Source organism: Quercus suber, unplaced genomic scaffold, assembly GCF_002906115.3.
Source record: "Quercus suber isolate HL8 unplaced genomic scaffold, Cork oak 2.0 scaffold_84, whole genome shotgun sequence".
Classification (NCBI taxonomy): domain Eukaryota; kingdom Viridiplantae; phylum Streptophyta; class Magnoliopsida; order Fagales; family Fagaceae; genus Quercus; species Quercus suber.
The window spans coordinates 84157-104869 of record NW_027069549.1 but is presented as its reverse complement, the minus strand read 5'-3'; the positions used below and the strand labels follow the sequence as shown (position 1 = coordinate 104869).

General features: G+C 36.2%; 2 protein-coding genes across 2 annotated transcripts; both read left to right on the top strand.

Annotated features, from left to right (window-relative positions):
* Positions 1-4571: 4571 nt before the first annotated feature.
* Positions 4572-5540, top strand: LOC112039801 (probable carboxylesterase 9). The gene has a single exon (XM_024072707.1). It carries the CDS (start codon positions 4572-4574, stop codon positions 5538-5540), a length of 969 nt encoding a protein of 322 aa, XP_023928475.1.
* A 4678-nt stretch (positions 5541-10218) lies between these two features.
* Positions 10219-18971, top strand: LOC112039824 (UTP:RNA uridylyltransferase 1). Its single transcript, XM_024072730.2, has 6 exons — positions 10219-11592; positions 12122-12490; positions 15567-15790; positions 16641-16704; positions 17742-17938; positions 18477-18971. The coding sequence occupies exons 1-6, from the start codon at positions 10351-10353 to the stop codon at positions 18685-18687; spliced, it is 2307 nt and encodes a 768-aa protein (XP_023928498.1). The 5' UTR covers positions 10219-10350; the 3' UTR covers positions 18688-18971.
* The last annotated feature ends 1742 nt before the right edge of the window (positions 18972-20713 follow it).

Below are 20713 nucleotides of genomic sequence, written 5' to 3'. Positions count from 1 at the left end.
TTGAAAAAGCCGTTTGTCATGAGTGTAAGAGAGGTAATATAGGCTGTGAGTTTTGATTCATTGCTTAAGCTCGATCCATATCTTGATGTTGATGATGTCGTGGGGTTAGATCCCAATTGATGAAGAGGAAATATGGACCATAGAATCCGCCTCTTGAAGTAAGGATCTTGCAGATCATGTGAGCCCAATCCATGTAGTTGAATGAGATATAAGCTTATTTTGGGTTTTAAATAGATTTACCCATAAAATCAATAATATGTTGATGTGGCATGGGTTGCCAATGAAGTAATGTCACATGGGCCGAAAAAATGGTCCTCAACAAAGTCATTATTGGGGTTAAAGACTTCCTTATTTTTTTTCCAAATCAATTACCCTATCCTTTATTTCAGAAACCATTTCCAAGTTGGTAACGTTTCCTTTTACCCCATTCAAACCAGCATTTAATTCTTCCTCAACTCTTTTATTTCCATCTCAAACCTGCCAGCTATTTGCTTCCTCGGTTTCATGTTTCCGGCCACCCCACTTGCACTGGACTCCTTCCTCTCAACCCTCAACCCTCATCCCCTTATCCCCCTCCAATCCCGATTTATCATAGAATCTTGGTACATAAATCACCTTTGATTCACCGAGCTATAGGGTGTTGCTTTTAGGAAGGCCCAAACTACCTATCTTCTTCCTTTAGAGTTCCTTTGCTTTGTACCCAAAGCGAACAATCTCTATCACCATGGGAAAGCATTCCACACCAGAAACAAAAATTTGGCAATCTCTCGTATTTAAATACCACCTAGGTTTTCTCACCGTTCTTAAAGGTTATGAGTCTCCCCCGACACAACGGTTTAGCTATATCGACTTTGACTCTTACCCTCATGAAGCAACTCCCTTCCTCTGTTTCTGCACCAATAGACCTGACCACCTCCCCTATAATATCACACAGGTTTTCAGCCACCTCCGTTGTCATGTACTGCATTGGAATATCATGGACCTGGACCTATAACATCACCATGTTAAAGGACAAAGATCTTAGTGGGACATCATTTCCATACCTCATAACCACCACCAGCTGTTTATCAAAACTCCAGGGTTGGTTCATCAAGATTCGATTAACATCCCTATCATTATCAAATCTGAATAAAACCTTATGATTATTCATGTTTCAAATCATAAAACCGTCACTACACCTCCAAACTTGTTTAAACGTTCTTCCTCATTAATGGGCACATTTTGAACGTGTTTTTTTTTTTTAAATGAAAATATTAGAATTTATTAAAATCTTTAACATATTGAGAGANTGTTGATGTGGCATGGGTTGCCAATGAAGTAATGTCACATGGGCCGAAAAAATGGTCCTCAACAAAGTCATTATTGGGGTTAAAGACTTCCTTATTTTTTTTCCAAATCAATTACCCTATCCTTTATTTCAGAAACCATTTCCAAGTTGGTAACGTTTCCTTTTACCCCATTCAAACCAGCATTTAATTCTTCCTCAACTCTTTTATTTCCATCTCAAACCTGCCAGCTTTTGCTTCCTCGGTTTCATGTTTCCGGCCACCCCACTTGCACTGGACTCCTTCCTCTCAACCCCTCAACCCTCATCCCCTTATCCCCCTCCAATCCCGATTTATCATAGAATCTTGGTACATAAATCACCTTTGATTCACCGAGCTATAGGTGTTGCTTTTAGGAAGGCCCAAACTACCTATCTTCTTCCTTTAGAGTTCCTTTGCTTTGTACCCAAAGCGAACAATCTCTATCACCATGGGAAAGCATTCCACACCAGAAACAAAAATTTGGCAATCTCTCGTATTTAAATACCACCTAGGTTTTCTCACCGTTCTTAAAGGTTATGAGTCTCCCCCGACACAACGGTTTAGCTATATCGACTTTGACTCTTACCCTCATGAAGCAACTCCCTTCCTCTGTTTCTGCACCAATAGACCTGACCACCTCCCCTATAATATCACACAGGTTTTCAGCCACCTCCGTTGTCATGTACTGCATTGGAATATCATGGACCTGGACCTATAACATCACCATGTTAAAGGACAAAGATCTTAGTGGGACATCATTTCCATACCTCATAACCACCACCAGCTGTTTATCAAAACTCCAGGGTTGGTTCATCAAGATTCGATTAACATCCCTATCATTATCAAATCTGAATAAAACCTTATGATTATTCATGTTTCAAATCATAAAACCGTCACTACACCTCCAAACTTGTTTAAACGTTCTTCCTCATTAATGGGCACATTTTGAACGTGTTTTTTTTTTTTAAATGAAAATATTAGAATTTGTTAAAATCTTTAACATATTGAGAGAGAGAGAGAGAGAGAGAGAGAGAGAGAGAGAGAGAGAGATCTTTAACATGTTTTTTAGAAGAAGAAACTATCAAAATATTTTCCTTAATGTTAGTTATTAGAGTTTATTACTTTTAACATGTATTATAAATCTGGTTTAAAACACTATTATTATTATTTTCTCAAAAAAAAAAAATCATTTCTACATATTGATTCTAATATTTTCATAATTAAAAAAAAAAAATGTGATTGAATAATTTTCTCTCTCTAAACAAGTAAAAATGATTGTAATAAATAAGGTATAGATAGTGAGAAAAAAAAAACTTTTGAATTAATTTAGATGGTGTGGCAATCAATAAATGATTAATGATGACATAAATTGCTGATTTTTTTTTTAACCGTTAAATCTAATTATAGAAATTTACGGTCTAAAATTGGTATAACTCTTGTGAAGTTACACCATTTGTAACTTGATGACGGAAAATTATTAAGTACTCTCGAAATACCATAAATGCGTAGTCCTTCCTCTGATATGAATGGTGAGTCTCACCATGAATTTAATTACTGGGACCCACAACTCATGTGAGAGGATGGAGTATGTATTTATAGTACTCTGAAAGTACATAATAATTTTCCCTTGATGACATATATATTAGATAAGTTCAAGTTACACCATCAAAATCTTATTAAAATTCACCAATCACATTGGTTTGCTATATTGGTTTATAAAGGTTATATAGAAATTTGTAATATCTTTCTCATCCCTTGGCCTTGTATGACAACAAGCCCAAGAGGAAGTAAAAAAACCATGAGCTAAATTGCTGTTGGTTATTAGAGAATTGTTTTATTGATGATACAAGATAAGATCAGTGATCAAAGCTGGAAATCATGGTTGAAGCAAGGGAGTCAATAACATACCGAAGGCTGTACTGGTTTGGCTAGCGGTACGATATATTTCGGATACCAGTCAATACCAGTGTACCGTTTCGAGTTCACCGCTATTTTTTATATTTATAAATAATATATATATATATGTATATATGTATGTGTGTGTGTGTGTGTGTGTATATATATATATATTATAATAAATATAAAAGTTTAGCATAAAACATTTCCTCAATTCAAAACTAATTATTCATGGTTTTAGACTTTAGTATCAATTAAAAGGGAAAAAAAAAACACAATATAAAAAATAGAAAGCTTAAAAGTTACCATTGCATACTAAGAAAATAAATAATACTAATAAGTTAATGCAAATAAGTTACCATTCTACTCTAACAAAAATTCAAAAATTACAAAACTTAAAAAAAAATAATAATAATAATAAATAAATAAATAAACTTTTTTCCATACCGGCCGGTACACTCGGTACCGACCGGTATTGCCCGAAATTGGCCGGTACAACTGGTACATGGCCAGTACAGCCGGTATTTTTTCTGGTACGAAACAGGAAGTTATATGTACCAATTTGCTTGCAAGTACGGTATATACCAGCGACTCCCTTGGGTTGAAGTAATTGTTTACTCCATAAGTCATTACACGACATGTAGTTTTAGTATCACATATTGCTAAACTACAAGTAGCTTAGTGTATGATATATATATTGATACGAGATAAAAATCTTACTCTAACTTAATCTAAGTATATATGTGTATAAAACTTCTTTCGGAAGAGTTGAACCCCGACCCTTACCTCCTTATACCCCTAAGCAGTTGATTAGTGCCTCGTTGTAGTGGGGTCCCTGTTATTACTGTTTTGTAGGCGTTAGGAGATTGTTAGGTTGTTGGTATTAGTTGCCTACTCTGTTTGTGCATAAACAAACAGTGCATCAATTACTTCATTCCAATGAGAATTTGGATTAATTTGAGTCTCAATTCTATTCTTTCATCTCGGTTTTAAGTTTAAACACTGGCACCACAAGATTCTTCTTTGTTAATTTAATATGCTACTTTTAGAAATTGTTGTTGCTAACGTATATATATGGAAGCATGAAATCAAAGTTGTTGCAAATTAACCAAAAACCAATGCGAATTAACAAAAAACAAAGAAACAAAATGACATTTTTATCTTATCCACAAGGTGGGGGGAAATCTCAGTGTGTATTTCTGGAACTACCTTACATTCCAAATTCCAGAGCCTGGATTTGTACCTGGGTTGATCATCAAAATTTTCATGCACCTAGAAATTTATAACACCAAGTAGAAAACTCAAAATTCTTCTACATAATCTACCACATATTATTAAACAAGCAAATTATTGATATCATCATAACTTATGTCGTCAGATATAGATCCCTACGAACACCTTCACATTGCTCTGAACTCTGATGGCACTCTCACTCGATTTGTGAAGTTACCAAAAGCAAACCCCGTGGCCTCTCCTGACGATCCCGTGGTTTTCAAGGATCAGACCCTCAATGCTGAAAAGAAAACCCGCGTCCGAATCCACATGCCAACAATCAAATTGCCTCCCAATGATGGCACAAGGATTCCCATCATAATTTACTACCCCCGTTCGCTTTGGTTCCTTTCCTTCTGGGACACTGACAAGACCTATATACTAACCTCGAAGCTCGCATGCCAAGTTCCTGCTATCGTTGTCTCCGTTGAGTACCGCCTTGCTCCAGAAAATAAGCTTCCAGAGCAATACCATGATGCCTTGGACGCGATTCTTTGGGTGAAAGAACAGGCACTCAATCCAAACGGTGAGCATTGGATAAAAGATTACGGAGATATTTCAAGGTGTTTTCTGCATGGATGTGGTTGTGGTGGGAACATAGCATTTTTCACTGCGTTAGAAGCAGCGAGAATGGAGTTGGAGCCCTTGAAGATTGTTGGGAATATAATGAACCAACCCGTGTTCGGTGGCATGGAAAGGACGAGCTCCGAGCTGCAAAATTGTGCGGACCCTGTCTTTCCCTTGTGTGCACAAGATTTGGTTTGGGAGTTCTCATTACCAAAAGGTGAAAATCGGGACCATTGGTATTGCAATCCGACAGTGGAGGGCCCGCACACGAGCGCCATCAACAAGCTCTGTAGGTGCCTTGTGATTGGGTTCTATGGGGACGCCATGTTAGATCGGCAGCAGGATTTTGTAACCATGTTAATGAGGCATGAGGTCCAGATCGACGCGATGTTCCACGATTCAGGGTTCCATGCGATGGAGATTGTAGACCCGGAATGGATGAATTATATTGTGGAAATTATTAGACACTTCATCGTAGATACTGAAAACAAACCATGATGAGTTCAATACTTCAATTGTTGCTAATGTATTTTTATTTTTGGTGTTAAACGACAGTGGTATTATCAAATTACCAACTCAGTTTGTACAACAGAAAAGGAGGGCAATCAAACCAGATTAGAGTCCCCTCCTGAAACTCTGAATCCTCTCCATTTCATAATTACCGGTTTGAAACTCTGAAGTAAATCAAGTTTCTATTTCTATTGTGCTGGAGCAGAAGTTAAAAAGTCATCCCTCTTGTCGTGCATTTGTTTTCGTATTATTTTATTATTTTGTTAAAGGTAACCATTTGCTTAGTAATAGGAATGGCGGGAATATATTTGTTTAGGTATTTGAACAATTTTGTAAACTTAAGCTGAGGTTTAACAATGAGTACTCTTTTATATATATATATATATACATACACAACAATGAGTTCTTTTCTATAAGCTTCAAATTGAATAGGAAATCATTTACTACACATTGACCTTGGAAGTTAGATATTGAATGAAGTTTTTTATTGAATGAAGTTGTTTAAGCATTGTGTCTACTTGTGGGGAAAGCTCATGACAATTCTTTTACTAGCATTAGGGATATTGGAGTCAGGACTTGGAGTTAGGAATAGCAGCTCCGCTGCTAGTTGCATGCAATGGCTCTGGCCTCTGGTTTTATTGTTGTTGTGTTGTTGCCTCTCCAATCCTTCGGGCTTCAAGTTATATTTTCTTACTTTCTCCTCTCTCGGTTAGGCTACTTAGCCGCTTAGGGTTTTCTTTTTCTCTTTTTCGTGTGTTTGTTGGGTAAGAGCAAAATTATTTTGTTTATAGTTATTTAAAGGGCTAGATTGTTTGTTTTGGGTAAAATTAGTTAATTGGACTTAATTTTTTTTTTAAGCTTTGTTATTGGTAATTTTTGTTGTTAGGCAAATTTTTTTGGACTTGTTAATTTTTTTTTTATAGATTTTAGATTGATAAATTTTTTTATAATCTTTTAAGGGGGCAAATGTAATTTATTGAACAAAATTGCTATGTAAGAGAGAGAGAGAGGGGGGGGGGGGGGTTCAAAGAATAACATAGTAGCATGGAGGCTAGAGCAATTTATGAATGTTCATGATGGGCTAATTTATTTCTCTGATGTCATGATAAGCTTGCTATATGATTCACTAATGTTTACATTGATTTTTTTTTTTTTTTCCTTTTCACCTTTTGTGATTATTTCTTTCAAAAATATTTGCATCTTAGAGTTTCGGAAACGACTAAAGAAGCTTGATAGCAATGGATATATAGAATTTTTTTTAATGTTTATTGTTGTGTTTGGTTACTAAGAAAGTAAGAAAAAAGAAAATAAAATCTTGATTCTTTTTTTCATTTTATTTATTTGAATTTTTTCCAAATGCTGATGTGGCATGTTTTGATATTAATTGAATTTTTTAATATTATTTTATTAGCCACATAGGTTTCAAGTGTGTCAACTACGCAATTAGAATCCAAATTAATTTCTAATTGTAGGGTTTGATTTGGTGGCCCAGGCCCAAGAAGGGTGGGTTACGAGCCCAATGAACCCAAGACAATGAATTTGTAGAGAGTGGCGAAAAAGCTAGGCTAGTTGCGAATTAAACAGTGATTGGTTATAATGTTTAAGGATTCATTAACACAAGATCATGCTCATCTTTCCTGACAAATGTGTGCCCGAAGAGATATGTTATTGAATGAAAGATGATTACAACTCTTGGAGCTACAGTAAAATTATCTCCTCCTTCTCTCCACTATTTTTTCGATCCCTATTATCAGAGAGCTCTTCTGCTTATATAGCACCCTCTCCCATCATCTTCATCTCCACTTGTTCTTCATCTAAGCATTCACTTGAGTGCATGTCCCATCAGGTATTCTCTTTACCCCTCCGTGAGTGGTAGTAGCTGAGATTACACTGTTCAGGGGTCTTCTCCACATTAATGCTGCCAGAAAAGCAGTTGCAGTGCATTTAATGCGGTGGTGGCAGCTTTTCCTTGAGATATTTTCTCGTTCTAATCATCCCCAGACATGCTCAGAGCTTGTCTTTGTCGTTGGGATTGCCAGAGAGTCCATTCGGACCTTCCATTCGTTGGCTGGGTCAAGACTGTTTGCGTCCAAGGAGTGAAACCTTTTCGGACAAAAGGTGACGTCTTCGGATGCTACTCTTCCTACACTTTTGGGTTAGTTACGTTCAGATGAATTCTACCCTGACCCGCTATTACTCTTCGGACATACAGTACTCCTCAAGACAGGGCCCCTAGCCCAATAGATATGTCTGGGCTTTTACCCCCGACACTAATTATTGTCTAATTTTGTACTACGTGCCTATTTTAATTTTCTTAATTTTAGTGCCTAGTGACTTATTCATAATATTCAAAGCGAAAATTGAGATGACCAGCTCACTCACCTAGGTATTATCACTATCATCTCCTCATCATCACTAGTGTTCAATGTTTTCATATGTAAGAACAGGTATTGTAAAATTTGTAATAACTTTAGTTAAAAAAAAAAAATGATTCCTAAATTTTGACATATTTTAGAACGATGTTAAGAATATTACAATTTTTACTAAATAACCTTTATAAATTAATGAAATTATCATAAATTACAAAAAAAGAATAAAGAATAAAAAAAGTAATTTAGAGTTTTAGACCTACATTTATTATGTTATAAAAACAATCACAATAATTGTTATATTAGTTTATAAAGTTTATATAGAAATTTGTAATATCATGATTTCTTGCCAGACCGGCCTATTGAGCTTTCCTTCTTTTCTTTCTTCCTCATTAGCTTTTGTGGCCCATTGGCTTCCACCTTACTTTTTACTTATTGTGCCTGTGGGTCTACTTGCTACCATTTCTTGCCATGCTGGCCCACTGGGCTTTATTTCTTTCTTTCTTTTCTCTTTGGGCTTTTATGGTCCATTTATTTTTATTTTATTTACTTTTACATCTTCTTCTTCTTTTTTTGCTTACTATTGGGCATTTCTGCAGTTGGACCCTTTTTTTCAAAAATGGGTATCAACAAGAGGAAATCCAATGGTTTGAGAGACTACACAAAGTGCACCCCTACTAAACATAGAGATTTTCATGCATTGGCTCAATTTTGTGCTTAATTAATACCACAAAATAGTCATTATTAACCTAAATTATCAGTATTTGGGGCTTTCAGTCACATTCAAATATGTGAAGCCATTGCCAAGCATAAATTAAAAATGTAACAATAGTAAATTACGTAGGACACATGCATTGAGATAAATAGTAAACAGTGTATTAATAATTTCAATTTTGACATAAACTAGATCTTCTTCTTCTTTCCTTTCAAAACATTTATGTTAGGTTATGGCTTTAACAAACTATCATGGCAAATAGTGAGAAAGTCACAATTTTACAATTTTTTACATTGTTCAAAAAAAAAAAAAAAAATTCTTTATTAATGTACATGCTGCTAACCCCACAGCTTGAACCCTTTCTCACCTGGACCTCCAAACACTTTGTATATAGGGAGGTGTCAATTCAGTTACAAAGCCTTTGGCAAATGTAACAAGTTTTTACTTCTTCACAGCAAATATAAATATTTTTATTAAATCATTTGCATTGTAAAACAAAAACAAAAAAAAGAGGAGGTGAAATTGAATTAGTTTGACTCAACCCTTTATACTATGTTTTTACATGTGAAGAAATACAGGTCAATAGTCAGGTAAAGGCAATGAGAGGTTCACATAGGAAAAATTGCAAACTAGCACTAATTTCCAAATAATTTCATTAGTTAGCAACGTTTCTAAACTATTTAGGAAACTAACATATCGAGTCTAAAAATCTTGATTTTGTTGTTAGAACTCGAGCCTAAGTGACTCGATTTCCTTGAAACAAACACGAAAACACCTAAAACACCAGAACCAGAATGAAGCAAAAAACCCAAAACACTAGAACGAAGCAAGAAACCCAAGACACCAGAACAAAGCAAGAAGCAAACTAGAAAACTAAAGACAGCAACCCAGAAAGATAGCAAACCCAGATCCCTCTGTTCGAATCGAAGGCTCTGACAATCATCGCCACCATCAACAGTGGCCCGATCTCAACTTCCATGGCCACCACCTGCTCTTTGAACTTCCATGGCTTAGCCTTTAGGTTTGGGTATATATATTCTAAATCCTTGATTTGGTCTGGAAAAAGAAAAAAGAGAGAAGAATGGGAACATGTCTTTTTGCAAGAATTGGAACTCAAGTCTTTCAAACTTGAGTTCCACCCCAAACACAAATGTTAGAGAATCGATTTGCTATATAAACTTGAGTTTGTTAGACTTGAAATGCTAGTTTACTAAATAATTTGAAAACTTTACTAATTAACAAAATTGTTTGAAAATATGTGTTATTTTGAACAAATATCCGGTTCACAGGGATTTTATAACCGTTTGGGACGATTTTTTTATTTTTTATTTTTTTTATATTCAAATTCAATCTAACCCGAACCTAATAAATCCAACCCGTTTGTCAGGTCTAAATGGGTATTAGAAACAGCAACCAACAAGTTTCCAATTAGAACACTCACACCCCATATGGGATCGGAATACTTACACCAAAGATTCCCTTATGATTTTTTTAATAATTGCAAATCTATTAATTCATTGGAAATCACCGTTCATGTTATAGACTTCTTTGCTTTATTTTTTTTTTTTTTTTTTTTTCAATTCGAAAAAACAAAAGTATTCCATTTCTCAATAAACTGTCTCTCAATCTTCGAAGTCTTTACTCTGGTCTCTCTATTCTCTCTCTATCTCTCTCTCTCTCTCCAGTGTAGAGGCTTCACTAAAGTCCACGCGCAATGTCCGGCGCTGGAGGTGACGCGCCGCCTCCTTCAGCAGCGAACGGCGGTGAATTCCTACTCTCCCTCCTCCAAAAGCAGAAGCAGCAGCAGCACCACCACCACCACATCACCCAACAACAACAGCAACCCCAAGCTCCGCCACAGCAGCAGCAAAGGTCTCTGACCGTTGATCCGGCCGTGGCAGCGGTGGGTCCCACCCTCCCTTTGGGGCCACCACCATGGCCGTCGAATTCCAACGGTCCCGATCTTCCGTATCCTCTTCCACCACCTTGGCCCCACTCTTTCTCTCCTCCTCCCCCACAACCTTTCCTCTCGAACTTCCCAGGGTTCGCACAAAACCCTTTCCCTCCTCCTCCTCCTCGGAATCAGTTTCCCGGAAACCACAATCTCTTCGGCGACGATTCCAGAAGATTAGGAATCGAGAATTTCATTCTCCACCACCACCAGCAACAGCAACAGCAACAGCAACAGCAAAAACAGAATCAGCAAGAACCCAAGCTCAAGTTTGGTACTTTGCCCAGCGATATTCTAAGCCCTGAGGGTTTATTATTATCTGGGAATTCTCAGAATTCTTTCCATAGTTCAAAGCTCACTGCTTTCAGCGACCGGGAACCGGGTTTGGGGACCAGGACCTATAATGGGTTGGAAAGGAATTGGCAATTCGAGCCCCGGGTGAATTCCAATTCCAATCCAAATTCGAGTTCTTTTCGGCCTGGGAATCATGATGCTCGAGGGGGTGAGTTGGGAAAGCAGTTCCAGAGTGGGAACTATAGGTCTATGCCTCCACCGGGCTTTCCAAGCAGTCCGAGGGGAAAAGGGAATTGGGATTCAGGGAATAGGATGAGAGGGATAGAGTTAGAGCACAATGTGGGTAAGGAAAGGGCTAATTACAGTGACATGAGTGGTAGTGATGTTTCTTTAGAAGCTAATAATGAGAGAATAAGGACATTGTCATTTGAAGAATTGGGCCTCAGTAGACAGCTTGACCACCCGGGGCCGCCAACGGGGAGTAAGCTTCATTCCGTATCTGCTCCGGATATTGAAGAGTCCACGTCCAATTTGCGTAGTGAGATTGGTGAATTTAGGGATGGCAATAGTTATGGGGGTCGAAATAAGTTGAAGGAGGAGGGAAGTCATGAAGTAGACGATTTTGGCGAAAAGCTTGTGGATTCTTTGTTGCTTGAGGATGAATCCGACGACAAGAATGAATCAACCCCACTTCGCAGTTCTCGTGAGAAGGTTGACTATTTGTTTTTCCTTCTGTATCTTTCTATTGGTAATATGGGTTATAAGAATTTGTGGAATTTACAGGTTAAGTTTGAAGAAACTGATATTTGAATAGAGATCAATGATATAAATATGGTGTAGGAATGATTAAGGTTTTGAATTTTTAGCTTCCATTAACTTCTGTGGAATTTTTACTGCTGTGCAAATTAGCAATTTTTAGCGACAAAAATTGTAAATCATAGCATATTTCATTGTAAATCATTGTATATTTGAAGAAACTGATATTTGAATAGAGATCAATGATATAAACATGGTTTATGAATGATTAAGGTTTTGAATTTTTGGCTTCCATATAACTTTGTTCTGCAAGTTAGCAATTGCTAGTGATAAAAATGTAAATCATTGCATATTTCACATGGGACATCTTTAAGGGAAAAGAAGTTGAAGTTGTTAGTGCCTGAAAATTACATTTTGTGTGGAAAGTTGATTAAAAGAATTAAAAGGTTTAAATGTGGAATTGACTTGCAGTTTTTGTTATCAGGATGTCAGGTCAGATAGCAGAGGTCAACGGCTACTTAGCCAAAGGATGAGAATATTGAAAAGACAGATGCTATGTCGTAATGACATAGACAGATTAAATGCTCCTTTTCTTGCAATTTATGACTCACTAATACCTGCAGAGGAAGAGAAGGCGAAGCAGAAGCAATTGTTAACGTTATTGGAGAAATTAGTTTGCAAAGAATGGCCTAAAGCTCGCCTCTATCTTTATGGATCGTGTGCAAACTCATTTGGAGTTTCTAAAAGCGATATTGATGTGTGTCTTGCAATTGAGGATGCAGATATTAACAAGTCTGAGATCTTATTAAGGTTGGCAGATATTTTGCAGTCAGATAATCTCCAGAATGTGCAGGTATTTCAGATTGCTGTCTTTCTGATTATTAAAGAATAGGAGCTTTTAAGATTTACATAATGGAAACTATTTTGCAGTGTGTTTGTCATTGTATGTGGTGTTACATTTGTAGCCCAGTTTTTAGGTAACTTAGTTAAAGTAGTTTTGCTACATAGGCCTTGTTTTTTAACTTAGATGATGAAAATGCTCTCCGGGCGTGATAAAAGAACCTGAATTTAATATCACCTTCTAAAGTAAAATTCTTCATACCCTATTTTCATTGTTCATTTGTTGCTGGGCAAAAATGAATAAAGTTTATCTTTTTAGTGCTTTCTTATATTAGAATTGATTAATTCTGATGACCAATTCACTCTTCTTGGACCTTTGGCAATTACGTCATGAATATTGTTTGGCCATTCAACTCCATGGTGGACTGGATAAACGCAAGTGAAAATTAGATATAGATTTGAAGCATTTCTTTGGATAGATTTTATTTGCTACATGAGCTGTGACTCTTTAGATACATATGCTACTTTTGGATTTCCTTGCACGTCTAAACTCTTGCATTTCTGTGTACTAATTTGAATGTTTAGAATAATACATAATTGCTGTAATTACTTACTTCTAGAGTTTTGAATGCTGTTTCAAGTTTTTTCTTTTGAATATATGTAATAAAATTTTGTATAATTTAATGCACACTAAAAGACCTGTACTATATACTAAAAGTTGGTGTAAAACCCTTTCCTTGCATATGTGGTTGAATGTAAATATTACACATCATACTTTCACCATGTAGCACGCCATTAGTTACATTAAAATTATTAAAATTGTTTAATCTAAGTTAATACTACCAAAGTTTTTAAGAAATTTAAAATACTAGATTAAAGCTCAGTTTTGAAAAGTTTCAAGAAATTAGAAACAAGTTTCATTATTTATTTTAAATTATTTATGCATTATAACTTTCGGTTTTGATAAAAGTTCAATCTTACATTATTTGATTTCGCAACATAACCTAACTGGTTGCAATGTTCTTATACTCTTGGTGGTCAATAATTATCATGACAATGTTTCCATAGAAGCTGCAACTTGCTTGACTCCTACTCGACCAACTTGCTGAAAGAAATTTTTTTCCTGGCTATGAGTGATTTAGTTTTTGTTCATCTGTTCATCAGTTTTTAAAATTTCGATCCATTCCGCACACCCTTAAGGCTTTTAAATTCCATAAAGTGCTTATTTTGGTATTGTTTCATAGACATGACAACTTTGTTACTTTCATACTTGACCAATCTTGGGGGTTTTCCCTTTATTCTCTTGGCTGCACTTGATTTTGATTTTTGTTTGGTAACTGCTGCTGCTTTTTGGGAATTGGGTTTTCTATGTGATTGTTTCAGGGAATAGTATGCTAAAGCAAGGATTAAAAGATCCCTTTGGGGAACTAAATGATCCAAAGGGATTGTTATATCTAATCCTAATGGTCATGCCAAACATTGGATATGTTAATTCTATCCAACCTAGACTCTATCTACAGTGCCCAAACACAAGCCATATGTAGCTTCTCAAAGTAACTCATAATTTCCAAGGCCAACTGTGGAAACGTCTACAAGACATGTAGATGCTTTTTTCATATCTTAATGAACACAGTTTATCCTGATGTGGAAACATCTACAAGACATGTAGATGCTTGGGGAGAAAACTGGTTATAGTGATGAGCTCAGTGATGGCTGAACTCTGAATATATAAACTGCCATAAGGTGTTGGTGGCATGAAATTGCATGAAATGTTGAAGATGCTGTTATTATGACGCAGGACAACCAAAAACCGGCTTGCAAGGGCAGGGGAGGGTGCCCAAGAGCTTATAAACACATGGTCAAGCTTATACTTAATCCATATAGGACACTAGGATCATAGCATACCACCATGCTTTGCAGTGGCTCCACTCACTTATCAATAATTTTAATCTAGCCTTTCAGTGACGTGGTGGTTAGCTCTGATACCAAATGTTAGGAACCCATAGGTAGAACTCACCCTTGAAAACTGGCTGGTAAGGGGAGGGTGCCCAAAAGCTTATAAACATATGGTTAAGCTTATATTTAATCCATATGGAACACTAGGATCATAACACAACACCAAGTGAAGAAAATCACTTGGAGCCAGCACCTAGGGTTGGCAGGAGTCTAGAGTTGGCACCAAACTAAGGATACCAAAAGGCAACTTTTCATTCATCTCTAATTCATCTCCCTAAGGAGCACACTAGTTTGCTTATATAGAAAAACTGAACCCTAATTCTAATTGGCATAGAAAACCCTAATTGCCTAACTATGATGTTAACCTTGCTTCCAAATATTAAAATACTAATAGCCTAATAAACTACTAGGACCTAAAACATAAATATACAATTGACTTGCAGAAATGAATAATACTAAATTAAAATAAAAATCTGTCTCCTGCATCATTTCATTATTGGGAATCTTTATTGCATTGAGGGGTTGGTAAAATACCACATTGGCCATTCAGGTTAGGTTGCATCAATCAAATTTTCTTCAATTTTTGATGTTTTAGATGAGTCCATTAGGCTTTGACACTATATGTGGATGCAGGGTGCATTAGAATATATGGGCTTTGGCTCACCAATGAAGTGACTCTTTAATGCCCTGTGTCACTCATTGTCTAGGTTTTCTTGTTTATTCTACAAAATTGTTTAGTTTTGGTTTCAAGCCTACATCCTATTGTGTCATTAAAATAAGATTCATTTTCATCTTTTCAGTGATGGTGGTGTAAACGCAATAGTATGTAAACTGTTTTATGCTATTTTTCCTTAAAAATTCCTTTTCTTTGGCATGGTCTTGTCCATCAAAATCTTCTTCTACTTCTTTTATTTATGATTTTTCCAAAAAACTCTAGCTTGGACAATACCACTGATTGAGATTAGCTAATACAAAATGGACTAGAAAAGCAGATTATAACAATATATTTGTCTCAAGTGCAGGGTGGCTGGGGAAATCAAATTTAATACATTATTTGTTGGAATCATGCTCTCATTTGTCTTCAATTTAAAGCAAATATCTTTGTTGGTGCTTAATTCAGGTTTTGTTTACAGGCACTGACCCGTGCTAGGGTCCCCATAGTAAAGCTTATGGATCCAGTGACTGGAATTTCCTGTGACATATGCATTAACAACATTTTGGCTGTCATAAATACTAAACTTCTTCGAGATTACGCTCAAATAGATGTGAGATTACGGCAGTTGGCTTTTATTGTGAAACATTGGGCAAAGTCAAGGGGAGTCAATGAAACATACCAAGGAACCCTATCTAGCTATGCGTAAGTTAGCTGTAAGATTTCCATGTATTTCTGAAATTTACCACTTAAAAATTGAGCAACTGTTGTGTTGTGAGTGCACGTGTGGGTGTTGATTCCCACAAGGTAAAGTGAAGAGACTAATTGATATTCAAAGTTAGGGCCAAACCCATTAGATTAACCTTTTGGGTTGGAGTAATGTCCCAACATGTATATCAACAGATTCTTGGTGGACTTTCTAGGGATCTCTCTCTCCTACCAAATTGGTACTAGAATTTATGGTTCGTCTTCATGTTCCACAAGTGTCTTGGTCCTGACATGTTTGGGCAGTTACAGCACGTTGCCTTTATTGGCCCTGCATTTGGTGCAACTCTTGATTGTGTCAAGGACTCTTGTGCAAAGGGGGGAGTAGAAACTCACACGTGAGTAAGGGATTTGTTGCGAGCGACTTGAGTGTTGAGTCCCACATCAAGGAAGTTTTAAAGTGAGTAGTTGATATACATAGTTGTATCAAAACCCATTGGTTTAAGCTTTTGTGTTGGAATAATGCCCCAACATGTATATCAGCTCTTGGTGGATTCCCTAAGCATTTCTCCACCTCAATCAGTTTTATTATTATTATTATTATTATTATTTTTAGTGGGTAGATATATACGTAGATGGGTCCAAACACATTGGTCATTGTGAGACTACTTGGCCTTCTTTTAGTATGATGAAAAGCACAAGAACTTACCTATTTAGGTAGGATCTAGACAATCACATTTTCTTTTTTAAATCACAGTCAATAGACACAGCTGTGATGAAAATTATTCTTATTTTTATGTGCCCTTTGCTACATTTTTAAAGAAAAACTCTTATGCTGTTTTCATTTCAGGTATGTCCTAATGTGCATTCATTTCTTACAACAGCGCAGGCCTGCTATCCTTCCCTGCTTACAGGTGTGTGTTCTTAAATAGTTCAAGTACTCAATGCATATGTTGTACCATATTTATTTACTGACATGTTTCTATTAGCGTGCTTTATGTTTTAAAAATTTATTATCGTGTCTTACTAGTTACTAAATAATAAACACAAACTGATTTTTTTATTTTTTATTTTATTTTATTGGTGATTCTTTTTAATTTCTTTGTCATTGTATAATTTGTTTTTGGACTTCAATGGAGGTTTTACCTACAAGTGTTGCCAATCATTTGCTAAACTCCTTGTTTGGCTTTATCATGTGTTGATGATTCAATCTTAACACAAGGAAAAGGAGACTTTGACTGCTTAGCAACAAATGTAATTATGAGAAACTAAACCGCATGATGTCAAGTAGAGGCTGAAACCTGTGAACCTTCTCCATTCATACTGCTGTGTTCTGTTCAGACAATCTTCTATGTTTGTGGGACGTTGCTTCCATGTAATGAACAATACCCTGTAAAGATTGTCTTGTGCAAAATAGAGTTTTTGCTATATATGAGCTTATGCTTCTCTGTTTTAAATAATAATTGCTTTTATATCTGGTATACCACTGTTATTTTATATTCAATTACATTACTAAAATAATGTCTTTTTTTTTTTTTTTTTACTCAAACCGAAAGAATTTTACTTTAGACATAAAGTTTTTGTCAGAATTTTCAAACATGAAACCTATATTATCATGACACTGAAAACAAAAGCTCCCCTCATGTGCATTTCTTTGTGCAATCGGTGGTTGCTGCATCATTTTTTATATTTTGTTGTATTGCATTTCTTTATTATATTTTAGGCTTCCATATGACCAAATAGGGTATCTGAGAACTGGTTTTGAACATTTTTGTTGCTCATTTGTAACTTGCTACAACCTTAAATTCCAGGAAACCATATGGTAGTTAACAAAAAGGGACATAAACTATATGGTATTTGACATGTTGGCTCCTCCTATGTCAAAAGTACTTTCTATCGTGGACTTAGTCACCCAATTCTCTAATTTGTTGCTTGGTTTATACACTTTCAGGAAATGGAGACTACATACTCTGCAACCATAGATGATATTGAATGTGCTTTCTTTGATCAAGTTGAAGTACTACGCAATTTTGGATCTTGTAACAAGGAAACTATTTCTCAGCTGGTGTGGGCGTTTTTTAATTATTGGGCATATCGTCATGATTATGCAAATTCTGTCATATCTGTTCGTACAGGAAGCATACTCAGGTTGGATACAAATTATGGTAGCTTGTATATTTTAATATATATATATATATATTTTAATCTTCTTGTGGCTCTGTGTTTATAAACAAGAATCATTACATATATTCCTCCACCATTTCCCAAAAGCTCTTGCAGCATGTTGCCCCTAAATTTAATCCTTTCCTCAAGTTCTTTCTTACATGTGAAGGTGTGATTCATATGTATGCTTTTGAGTGTTTATCTATGATATATATACTATTGATTGCTTTTGCAGTCACTCAATTATCATTGGAAAAGTATATTGGATATGTTAAGGAATTAAGTTTCAGTTTTTGCCATTTTGGCATTAATGATGCTGGTCCTGTTACTGTCAATGGGGTGGTTTGTATATAAAGAAAACTGATAGGTTTTTCAAAGGCTGAACATTTTGAAAAGGCTTGTTAATAGCTGTCTAAATTTATTGAATCTAACATCATGTCTAATTTCATTGAAGTTAAAAAACTTAAGTTGGGACTGTTCCTCTGACTCACCAAGTGTTCTTTCACCATTTAAATGTGCTCAGCAAGCATGCAAAAGACTGGACAAGGAGGATCGGGAATGATCGTCATTTGATATGCATAGAGGATCCCTTTCAGACATCTCACGACCTGGGTCGAGTGGTGGATAAGCACAGCATAAAAGTTCTGAGAGAGGAGTTTGAACGTGCTGCCTACATTATGCAGTATGATCCAAATCCGTGTGTGAAGCTCTTTGAACCTTATGTTTCAAGTTGATTTGTCTTGTTTGATCATAATTTAGATGTAATTATGGTAAAATAAACAGTGTAAAGTCCCTATCTTTTTCCTTATCTTCCTCATTTTAGTCCCTGCGTTATTTTCTTAGAATGTATTTAGTCTGTCAGGCTTTTATTTAAATGTAAAGAACTTTCTGTCAATAGACCTCTGGTCTTTGCTCTTCCTTTTCAAGATCAGAGGTCATTGAGTGAACCCACTGTAACTTCATTTCCCTTTTGGGGCTGAGTTGCAACGTGCATGTGGTGTGTGGAGTTTTGAAGAAAGTGAGTGGGATTGTTGATTTCAAAAATAGTGTACATGAATTGGAACTTGGAAGTATACATGAAAGAAATTTATTTTTTTTTTTTTTTAAGAAGAAAGACTGGCTATATCAGCCTAAAAAATACATTGGAATTGTAGCGGAACATCTTTCATTCACTCTAGAAGATTTGGGGCATTTATTGAAAAAAATTAATTGATCTCTCCGTTTGATTAAACAAGATAAAATCAAGTAATGTAATATTAGAAAAAGTTATTTTGAGCAATTAAATAGTTGTCAAATTTGAGTAGTGTAATGAATCAATTTTTATTTATTTATTTGTTATTATTTTAATGTCTTGTATCTTTTTGTATCATATTATATTTTTAAGCTATAGAAATTAATGATTAAGTTAGCTGAAGACAGCCACAAAATCGAATATATTATATATGTCAACGCACAGTACTTGAAGATACGGTTTGTGGAGTGGCTGAAAGATCGTGAGGGATGTGGCCCATGTGGGGTGTTCGTGTTCTCAAATATCATTTTGGGAATCGATCAGAAATTAGTACAGTGCTAAAGTTAATAATTTTGAAACGGATCCCAATCCCTTTCACATATGAGGCGGTAGATGATTAAGATCTAGACAATTCCTCTCTACCTTCGACAATTTATTTTTTTATTTTTATTTTTTACATTTTCAATTTTTTACTTCTTTTTCATTTTTATTTATTTTTATTCAATAGTAAGATTTAAGGTTATTTTTTTTTTCAATTTTCAATCTTAGGCATTTTTTCAACTCTCAATTTTAGCCATTGAATGCTTAGAATATTGCATCAAGTGCAATCCTTAGAATATTGCACATGATCTCAATTCCAAATGAGCACATTAGAGCACTAGCAATAGTGGTGTTAAATAGCTGTGGGGCCAGGAAATCGTACAGCCACGGCCCACTTCAAGCCAGGCCCAAATGGCCCAGTCCGAGGAGGGATGATTACCCAAGACCAATTTGGGGAGCAAACCCTTCTTTGGATCCGCGCCGAGGATCCCCTCGTCCTCGGCATACTAAGGATAACTATAGGGGAGGGGGACAGACCCAGAGCCAGTTGTCACCTCAGCACTTAATCTTCACCTAACCTTCTGGCCGCATTAATGGGGATGCAACCCCCGGCAGGGCTACATCGATCAGAGTGAACCACTTGAGCACAGATACGACCTCTGATGGACAGGCGGCCAGAGGAGAGGCCAATGAACGATCAACAGGAAGAGGAAGAGAGTAGTATATAAGAGAGACAAGCAAAATGTAAAGGGGTTTTGGGGGGGGGGGAGGAAGGGAGGAGAAAAGCCTCCTCGGCCATGGGCCGAGGAGCACCTCCTAGTTGTAAATTGTTCCAAGTGTTTCTTCAATAAAAGAAAAAGATGTTCAAGCTTCTAAGTGGCCGGTCAGCGCCTAAACCTTCAACCCACTCTCTACAAATTTATTTTCTGGGTTCGTTGGGCCTATAACCAATCTCTTTGGGCTTAGGCTACAAAAATCGACCCTACAATTGGCGCCGTCTGTGGGAAAGATTAGTGCACCGGCCGGCACAAAGGCGACAGTTCTAAGTAATCATTCTAGGAAAGATTGATGGCGATCAAAAAAAAAAAATCGAGACAGATGATTCAACAGCAAAGAAAGAGAGCTCGATATTATTTCATAAAAAAGAAAAATTACAGATTACAATCAGAGGCTCAGGCAGGCATGCATTACAACTATTCCTAAGTCTA

Excerpts from the sequence above, each read along its gene's own strand:
- LOC112039801 (XM_024072707.1), top strand. The coding sequence starts at position 4,572 with ATGTCGTCAGATATAGATCCCTACGAACACCTTCACATTGCTCTGAAC.
- LOC112039824 (XM_024072730.2), top strand. The coding sequence starts at position 10,351 with ATGTCCGGCGCTGGAGGTGACGCGCCGCCTCCTTCAGCAGCGAACGGC. Across the intron at positions 11,593-12,121 it reads TTCGCAGTTCTCGTGAGAAG|GATGTCAGGTCAGATAGCAG; the intron begins GTTGACTATTTG and ends TTTTGTTATCAG. Across the intron at positions 17,939-18,476 it reads CGTACAGGAAGCATACTCAG|CAAGCATGCAAAAGACTGGA; the intron begins GTTGGATACAAA and ends AAATGTGCTCAG.